We start from the raw sequence: 10,284 nt of genomic DNA, 5'->3' as shown, positions 1-10,284 counted from the left end.
CAGAACATAAAACACTTTTATTTAAACAGGATATTTACATCAATGTCATAACAAATGATCATATTAGTTCAGTAACATTCCCTTGCAATTTACTGAAATTACATGCTGATTTGATTCAATTTTACAGGAGTGATTAGTTAAGGATAGAATATAATTTTGAAAGTTATTTCGAAATATTATCGATAAAATCAGGAAAATACATACACGATATAAAGCTTAACAACACAGCATAATAGTTCTTATTCCCACAACCAACTTCTGATTATATATCTATATATGAAACACTTCAGAAACAAGGTCAGTAGTCGAAAGATTAAACATAAACCTCTATTAATGGCACACGGTAAACGCCAAAGACATATAACACATAAACAAACGATCACAAAGCCAATGTGATGAAAAACTGCATTAATAGTTTCAAACGTTACAGGTAATGTGAAATTAAGAAAAAAAAATGTTCTGTTTTCGAATAACGCTCTTCATAAATCTGATAATATGCTTTTGATTGTTGAACAAAAACGTCTCCTATTCTTTGCTTCTTAAGTAAAATAAAACTTGAATAACCAACTTCTCGTTTATACATATATCAAAGTATATAGAAAATAACACATCGTATATAAATACCTCATGTTGACAAAAACATTGCCTTGAACAAACTCACGTTGTACTTCTGTTTGTTTACAATAATTGTCTAAGATTAATAGTAAGTAAGTTATTTATAATAGTGATTCATGTACATTTCGACCTGATATTTTCAATACAAATATAAAGTACATTTTACACTCGGCCGAATGGGCATATAGTTTAAATTTATGAATACAAAATATCTTAAAGTAATGTTAAAGTGCGATCTAAACAAATGACAGTTTCTATCATGAGTCAAGTATATAATTATGTATATAGCATATATATCCAAAGTGTAAACAATGATCTACAATCTTCTTAATACAAAATGTTGCATAAATTATATTTTGACAAAAGGACAAAAAAACAAAACAAGTACATGTGAAAGCAACAAATGAATTGTATGCAAAGAATATTAATTCCGACTATATATCAATATATAAACACACACACTCAAATTCTACATTATTGGAAAGAAAGTTTCAAAAAAGTTTTCAAAATGTTCGTGTTTGTCAGTGCGTCTTAGTACTGTGCCAAGTACGGTGTCTGGGGTTGCTCCCTGGTCCTGTTTGATGCAACTCGCGGCAGATGATACGGAGATACGTACTGAAAAGTATGTTTAAACGAGTTTAGGTAAAGAAACAAGCAAAATACCGCAGTTATTTGTGAAATGTACAATAGTTCAATACACTTATTAATTTTATAAACATTGTAAATAAATTAGACGGCTTGTTAATGAAAGGAACACAAGCAAGTGTTTAATCGGGGTTTTTTTGCGATCCCTAACCGTCGGTGAGGGTGATATTTAAGCCGTCAAATGGGGTATTTAACACAAACATTGCATGGCTGTTCATGGGAAATGTTAAATTATCTGCTAATTTTCTTATTCAGACCATCGATTGATGTCCTCGTACCACCTTAAGGGACCTTTTGCGAAGCAATATATACCAAAGATTAGTTTATTCGTAATCATTTATAATGTATTGTGACAGGGACTCGTAGGATTTAGAAATATCCAAGGTCAAGCTGCGAGCTTTCTTGAATTTTTCTTCAGATTATAAAAAAAATCATTTGCGTTACATATGCGACTAATAATTCATAATTGACGCTCTTCTCTTGAACTTTTCTTCAGATTATAAAATATAATTTATGTTACATATACGACTAATTATTCATATCTATGCTCTTTTAAATATACTATGACTTATTTGCAGAAATTGTAAACATTAAATATAATGGGTATACTGTCGAAAGTGTGAATGTCAACGAATACTTAGGGGGAAAGACACATAACCGTATTGATCTCGATTCTATTACTGACAGCTTTTGGATACCCCCATGGTCATGAAATTCGATAAATCGAAGTTAACATCTATCTAGAATGAGCTAATATGGATTTGAACCATCTAGATTTAATTACTGTGAATTATACCATCTAGATTTAGTAACTACGGCTCGGTGCGATATCGATTAAGTTACTGTCGATAGGTCACTTTTACTGTTGTTTTAAACTATCTAGATTGAGTAACTGTGGATTTGTACTATAGAGATTTAGTACATGTGGATTTTTACTGTCTTGATTGAGTAACTGTGGCTTTGAACTATCAAGCTTGAGTTATCGCGGATTTCTACTGCATATATTGAGTGTTTTACAGCTTTGTACGATCCTGCTCGATTAAATGTGGCTTTGTTTAATCTAGATTGGTGGTTTGTACCATATCGCTGAAGAAAATGAGCCTTTTTCTGATCAGCTTGATATTGTTTCTGTGGTTTTGTACTATCTGCATTGAGTTACTGTGGATTTGTATGGTCTTGATTGCGTAACTCAGTTTGTGTACGGTAAAATCATGTTAACAAAACCATTATTATGGTGTATGTTTATGTTTTAAACAAGTCGTATGCTATCCGTGTGTTCTACGCTGTCGCAGCTGATATATCAATGTGAACTGGCCAGAGAGCGTACGAGAGTAGGCAATAACATGCCATATTGATAACTGCTTTACTAAACCATAACTTCGCGTATGCCCCTCGCCTCAAATAGTGGCAAGACAGTGTGACATGGCGCATTCATCCACTTAGGACAATATAAAACAAAAACATGAAACAAAGAAAGTGGACAGTTTTTAAGCAAACCACACAAAGTTTTAATATATGTAATAATTTATCTGAGACAATTCAAATAAAAATGTTACATACAGGGTGTTCCTGACCGAAATTAAGGGCCTTTGTTCTCCATGAGTTGTAACGGGGATCAGTCGCTGCTACATGGATATGAAAATAGAAGCAATGACAGTTTAAGTCTGTGTTAATTAGATTTTAACAAACATTAAAATGACAACTAAAAAGGGTAATTGATTGAACTATATTACTCATACTGGTAATTATGTACAACATTATGGAAAGACTGTGTTAAATGTTGGGTTATATATAATCATAATATTATGACGATTGTAATTTTTAAATTTACTCAGTAATACTATAAATGTATAAGTAACCTGAGTAAAATGAAATATTTTGGGTAGAAAGTTAAACATTTGAATGTCATCCTACCTATCTGTTCTTTCCAAGGAGGCCAAACATTCATCTGCTTGTCTGCTGAAGGTGCCGATTCTGCCCGCCTGCATAAATTTAATAGACAGAATTTGGATTTAGAAAGAAAAGATTGTTAAAAATTTATCAGTTCATGTCAGTATATTTGTTTCAAATAACCCATAGTCAAGCAATATCATAACCATTTATAAAGCTTGTTTTGCACATTTTTGCAAATTACATTGATCGATGTCCTTGCCGATAGCACATATGTCCACGATTCCATTGAAGTTCTTCCTTGCCAATGACATAGACGCCCTCCTTTCCGTTCGTGCAGAAAACCACGTGTGTACCTCATTGCTGACACCACCGATGCTCATTACTGTTTTTAATATTTAAAACGACTCAGTTCCTCCTGGACAATTCCAAAGTGGCCCGTTTATTTCCATATCCCTGATGCTCCTTGCCGATACCACTAATGTCACAGCAGCAGCACTGGCGGCCATCATGTGTATATCCTTCTATGTCTATATCACTCATGTCTCTTATTGCCGATTTCACTGATTTCCCTTGCCGAGAACATTGATGTTCTTCCAACCATAAACCACCAATCAATGCTATACCGTATCGATACATCAGCATGTCTTATCGATACTACAGGTATAACTCCTTGGCGCTGCATATGCCCTCTCTGCGCTGATGTTCGCATCGCCAATACTGCCCGTCCTTTCCAATACCGCCGATAGGTCTTTGTCCTTATTTTTAAAGATGTCCCTCATTGCTTATATTTCTGACGTTCCTTTTTTGAGATAACGCCAAACTACCGCATTTCCTATACAATTAATGTTATTTTTGCCAATACCGCTGATGTTCCTCCTAAACGAAATTGCAGATGTACCTTGCCCAGTCTGATGATGATCCTCCTGGTCTATAACGCTGATGTTTCTTTTTGTCAATACTGATGTCCCTCTTTTCTGATCCCACTGATTTCCTTTTTTTCGATTTAATTTTTTTATATATCTGCCGAAACCATAGATTTTCTCCGTGCCCACACTGCTGAGCATTGTTCCCCCTTACGGGTAACACTGATGTTTATCCTAATCGTTAAGATGAAATGAGACATTTGTAACCTTCAAAATATTTTATCTGAATGTCAAATCCATCGCTTTACGCTCTTACCTGTGAAGATTGCTATGACGTGCCTTTCGGTTCCTGTTGTAAACGACGACAGAGATGATGATGATCAGAACGGCAATACAGAAGACACTGAGACCTACAGTTACTCCTACAACAACTGAATAGTTGTCTGAAAATATGTCATTGTTCAATATATCATTCAAAGCATTGGTGGATTTAAAGCCCATCACAAACAACGAATTATATTATTATACTGTTTGGCGAAAATATACTGCCGGAATTGACCGTATAAAGTAAACATGTTAACATTAAAAATCTGACGCATAAATAATCGTTAACATATAACCATAAATAGTTTAATTGTATGGTGTTATGTTATTTTCATTTGTTGAATACCTTTTATATTTCACCATCATGACGCAATGGTGCTTTCTTAAGACCTTAGTATATCAACGGAATTAATATTTCAGAATCAATTACTTTGATATACGTAAATCTTCAGCAACAGTATTTCAATACCCTAGATGATGTCCCAATATTGCCAAAAGCAACACCACTTCAGCTCATACATACCCGAGGTAGGCAACAGTTTACACATGGGTTCTCCCCCTTCTATCACACATTCATATCCGGATTCGCAGCCACCAAGTGCTTTTTCATACAGTCCACACAAACTGTCATTGCTGTATGATTCTTTAAAAAACATATTCGGATTAAACCCCGATTATTGACAAAATAAACATTGATGTAAATATCAAAGGTCTTCTTTTGCAAAGCAAGTCTGACTCGTCCCTGTATGTTATATCTTATTTTAAATTCAACATCTTTAAAAATGATATTGCATTAGTCGGAATCGCAACCGATAAACACTTTATATAATTGGCACCATTCTAGTAGTTAGTATTCAAACAATGATTCCCTTTATTTTACGACATTGTTTTTTTTTCACTAAAAAAGGAAAAACCAACATACGAAAAGTGAAAAAACAACATAGATAGCTTTATCCATCAACATTTTAATTTTTCAGTGCAAAACCTTAAATAGGTATTTGAAAATATACTATACGTACAACGTAAGAAAATCAAGTCATTATATGTATAGGAGGTCTTAAATACATACCTGGTGCGGACACAGACACGTTCAGCCCATCGTACTCTATCTCTGTGCCGACAGCAATGTCTACTAAGGCCTGTGAGACAACCAACGCCACTTTAGGACTCTTCGGGTATATGATCGAGTAGTTCACATTTATGCTTCCAAGGCTAAAAATTCAAAAGGCTGATTGTTTTTTCGATTTTTCGAAATGCAATAAAAGCTCATATCACTAGTCCGGTAACAACATAATGAATAATGTTGTTGAGAAGTAAACGACTCAAACCAATTTTTATGATAAACAAACAATTAAGAAAGACACATATAGCTAAAATAATTTAAAATATATATTTACCTTAAGTCATTGATTACAATAGTGAATTCTATTGATATGAATTTCGACAAAAGCTTCCTGATCTGAAAAAGGAGAATATATATATAAAACATGTGCACAATCAGAAACAGGAATATGTTCGTTTGTTAAACGACAAGTTTTCATTGAAACGTTTTCCGAAGAATTAACATCAAAACTTCTGGATTCTTTTATTATATTTGCTAGATAAGCAATTCAATGTTCTATCATATACTCGTAGGCAAATTACATATTGCAGTTATTCACAACGTCGTGAAACGTACCGAATATTTGACTTTTGCTGCTATCTCATTAAAGACGGTTTGTACGCCGAGATCTGTTCCTGGGTCCAATTCAACCCCCAGAATTATCGTGAGATCAATCCGAACCTCATCGGCTGTGAAATACATAAAACATAACGATGGGTCACAGCAGCTACGGCAGTCCCGTGCAGAACCACCAAATGAATGCCCCTTGCAATTGAAGATTCGTTCAGGAATATCATAAGTCAGTTTTGCCTCTGACAAATTCAGTGTTTTAAATACATTGAAGATATCTACTTAATAATATGATCTCAATAAATTCTCTAAATCATATACAGTAAGTGAGCCATCATTTTATTCACTCTGGACCTTGATATCCGATAAACTTTACTCAAGATAAAATACGTGGATGAAGGGGACAACTTGCTTAAAGTCATTTTTTTCATTTTGAAAGAATGTTGTATAACCCTTTGGCATATTATGAATGCTAAGTTGAGATACGTGGTGTTATTCAAAAGAATAATTCAAGTGGTGTTAAGTATTCTGTACATTCTTAATTTGTCCCCTGAAACTTGGTACTAATTTTTTTTTTGTTTCCCTGTAAACGGATTTGGATGAAAATGATCTACCATGTGTCATCATGTAAGATGGTTGTATCCAAATAATGCAATGAACACTGAAGGGACAAGCCCAGAAGACGAACTTTAAAAAAGGCACAAAGCAAGGGGACGAGCGACAATGATCTTGAAACACACACGTATAAATAATGCATCGTTGCCGTAAAATATGCCGTTCTCGGGTCGGGATATATCTATCTTACACTATGAACCATTGAATATATTTTTAATTCTTGATTATTTGTTTTGAACTATGTTTATTATCTAGAGCATTTATCTTGCTTAATTTTCTTCTGTTAAGCAGAATCCAACCATATCTAGATTCATCAAGGGTTTTGAAAACAGATAAAACAATTGTCCCGAGACATTTAGTCGCCAGGTACCGGAAAAGGAATATTTACTAACCTGCAGTCGGTACTGTTGTTCTTTCGCCAACTGAAAGAGGTTAAAGAAGAATTTACCATAACACATGTTCATGGCAGTTAAATGAATTCACGAATTTATAATCATGACTCGTTTAGAAAGGGTTCAGTAGTTTATTAACTTGATTTACCTATTTCACATTCTCCAGTTCCATTATTAATCCTGTAGCCTCTAAGACAATCACATCGGAATCCTCCAGGGAGATTGAAACAGCCAGCGTTGGCATTCGTGCATATACCAGAAGTAGTGCATTCATTGACATCAGTTTCGCATCTGTTCCCTGTCCAGTGTGAGTTACAAATACACGTTCCCGTCTCTCTGTCACAAGACTGCTCGTCACTTTGAGTGTTTCCAAATGTGCAGTTGCAGTTCTCGTTACACTCAGTGCCATAAGTGTTGTTACTACACTCTATAATTTTTGTTAATGCAGAAGTAAACACTGTTGTCTAAGTAATGATCCATACATTGTATGTGTTTGCATACATAAGGTGCATACAAGTATTGTTTTTAGAATAATATAAAAACAATCAAACAAGACAGCCAAGCCACACAATTCATTTAGTTTGTAATTATCTTGTTTTCAAAACATAAAATACCTTGGCAAGAATTAGTATTGTTCAACCGTTTGCCTACTGGACAAATGCATATAAAGGAACCATCCGAATTCTGGCATGTGGCATCTTGATCGCATCTGTTTGCATCACATTCATTCACATCTGAAAATATTATTCATGCAAACCCTCTATTATCATACACAATAGCAACATAGGAATTGCTTGTCGCATACACAGTTGTGTTTATTCACATGCATTTTGAACTTATTATGTCAGTTGTTTGTATGTCCAAATTCTATAAATAACACTATCGCATTAACATTCACCAATACGCTTTTTTGACACTTTTTTGTGAAATCTTTTATATCAGAAAAATGACAAACCTTCACAGGCTCCATTTTTATCTGTATATCCTGAGTCACAAGAGCAACTAAACGATCCTACAGAATTTTTGCAGGAAGAGTTGGATTTCTCTGCACACACATTTTCGTTTAAGCTACATTCATCAACATCGTCATTGCACTGGTCACCCTGCCAGTTCTGCAACAGATACACATCATTTAATTGTTTCTCTTGCCAACTCAAACTTTGGAGCAGTCCGCTAACAGCCTTGACAATCGGAACAAACCTGTAAAACCGGTCGGCTAACCGTTGCCTTCACAATCGGAATCAAACTTTTGACTAGTCACCTTATACTTGCCTTTACAATCGGAAACAAACTGTGGACTAGTCACCTGCAATTTCATTCGATCTCAAAGGTTTGCCAAATCAGCTTACAGCTGCCTGCATTATCGAACTCAAACCTTTGTCTAGTCAGCTTACCGCTGTCTTTACAATCGAACTCAAATTAAGGACCACTCATAACATGGCTGCATTCACAATCGATCTCAACTTTGGACTAGTCACGTAACAGCTGCCTTTACAATCGAACTCAGTTTTTATATATAATTTACAAAATTGAACAATTTTGTTTCGAGACAATAAGATTGACAATATCATTTCAAAATGAACAATAAAATTCAATTATGTTTTGCTTTGAAATATAAGGTATAGCTTAAACAACTTCTCTATGCATTTCAAAATACCAAATCGAATACCAAAACATGTTTGAAAGCAAAGAAGTTGTTTCGGAAGTAGTTTTCACAGCGATTTCTTTATGACATAACACAAATCTTACAATTTTGCACGAACAGTTTCCAAGCACATGATCACACGAGTCAGCACCGGTAGGGAAACATGAGCACTGGCGTTCACAGGAGTCGCCATACCGAAATGGTTCACACACTGTAGATTTTAATGCAGAAAACAAAATATTAATTATATCAACTTAATTTAATCCTTTCCTGTATAACCAAATACGATTTTATTCTAGATAAATAAAATAAGCCTATTATGAATCGCGTCAAAAACCAAGTTTGTATATAATAGTAATATTGCTACATAAAATTGAAAACGGCTAAATCAAAATGGATAAAATATTACGTTTAATTGACTTGGTAGTCTTTGAACTGGCACTGGTTAATTAACACTTACCGTCGCATAAACCGTCTTGGTTTACTATGTACCCTGTGTTGCATAGACAGGAGTAACTCCCGGGAGTGTCGACACAATGCGAGTGTTCAGGACAAGCAATAGAAGACTGATCCTCACACTCTTTCACATTTTCAGTGCAATTGTCGCCTGTCCAACCGACTGCGCATGCGCACGTACCATTTACGGCATCACATGATTGTGCATGTGCCTTATTACAGTAACACGACGATTCGCATTGTTGACCGAACGTGTATGGTTTACATTCTAAAGAAATGAAATGACATCTACCAACATATTTTCGACGTCTACTTAAACATCGGTCTCTATTATAATTACATATTTTTACAAATCAAGAATGTTTTGTTTAAACAAAATGCGTTCAAGTTGTACAGACATTTTATGTTTGACATACATTTATAAATCAAGATACTGTTTAAAGGAAATGCGTTAAGGTTGTACAGACATGTTATTCACACAACGCACCCTACTGTAATGTAAACACAAAATAATGGTTTATTAGACAAGCAGGTTTGTTATACAACAATACAAATTCGTATGTATCAAAAACCTACCTTCGCATTCAGTGTCTTGAATCAGTTTGAAACCAATGGCACAGCTGCAGAAGAAGCTGCCGGCGGTGTTGTTGCATTGCTGAGCACATGGAGAGGAATTGCTGCATTCATTTTTATCTAGAACAAATCGTAAATGTGAGATTATGTATCAGAAGATTTCCATCATATTATTTTTTAAATATCAAATTTGTTTTTCTTTGTTATTGCAAAGACACTGAATAACAGCTATTTACCTTTGCATTGTCCATTTGAAATATCTTTAAAATATCCTTTATTGCATTGGCAGTCCAACTCAGTTCTATTTCTATAGCAAACCGAATGGTCGGGGCATGCTGACACTTCTTCCTCTGTGCAAATGGTCACAGCTGTAATTATGTGATAACTAGAATAAAACCCTGATCGGTTACTTGCCGATTGCATTGGTTGCCGACAATCGATTACAAAATATCGGAATCCATATGGCTGGTTCCCCTTTTATATAATTTATTTATCGATTTAATATTACGATGTGTATGTACGTTTTAATTGTTTGATTTAGGTTAATAAGTCCCATGATCTAAGGAGTTCATTTAATATGCATTGCAAATC

At 34.6% G+C, this 10,284-nt stretch overlaps 1 protein-coding gene across 4 annotated transcripts in view; it reads right to left on the bottom strand.

Annotated features, from left to right (window-relative positions):
- Positions 1-10,284, bottom strand: part of LOC128211460 (uncharacterized) — a 52,719-nt gene continuing 42,435 nt past the window's right edge. For 2 of the 4 annotated variants that reach the window (XM_052916273.1, XM_052916274.1), the window contains exons 66-81: positions 9,930-10,061; positions 9,697-9,813; positions 9,125-9,388; positions 8,769-8,875; positions 7,975-8,131; positions 7,634-7,753; positions 7,168-7,446; positions 7,020-7,049; positions 6,019-6,131; positions 5,738-5,799; positions 5,410-5,552; positions 4,864-4,983; positions 4,333-4,459; positions 3,175-3,242; positions 2,821-2,885; positions 1-1,230 (exon numbers count right to left, since the gene is read on the bottom strand). In XM_052916273.1, coding sequence (XP_052772233.1) covers positions 1,147-1,230; positions 2,821-2,885; positions 3,175-3,242; positions 4,333-4,459; positions 4,864-4,983; positions 5,410-5,552; positions 5,738-5,799; positions 6,019-6,131; positions 7,020-7,049; positions 7,168-7,446; positions 7,634-7,753; positions 7,975-8,131; positions 8,769-8,875; positions 9,125-9,388; positions 9,697-9,813; positions 9,930-10,061 — 1,988 coding nt within the window. In that variant the 3' untranslated portion in view covers positions 1-1,146. The remainder of the gene's footprint in view (positions 1,231-2,820; positions 2,886-3,174; positions 3,243-4,332; positions 4,460-4,863; positions 4,984-5,409; positions 5,553-5,737; positions 5,800-6,018; positions 6,132-7,019; positions 7,050-7,167; positions 7,447-7,633; positions 7,754-7,974; positions 8,132-8,768; positions 8,876-9,124; positions 9,389-9,696; positions 9,814-9,929; positions 10,062-10,284) is intronic. The other 2 variants (XM_052916275.1, XM_052916277.1) reach the window with 2 other exon arrangements.

This window comes from Mya arenaria, chromosome 12 (genome assembly GCF_026914265.1).
Source record: "Mya arenaria isolate MELC-2E11 chromosome 12, ASM2691426v1".
Taxonomy (NCBI): Eukaryota; Metazoa; Mollusca; class Bivalvia; order Myida; family Myidae; genus Mya; species Mya arenaria.
Note: the sequence above shows the minus strand (reverse complement) of the source record. Positions and strands in the feature narration are given on the sequence as shown.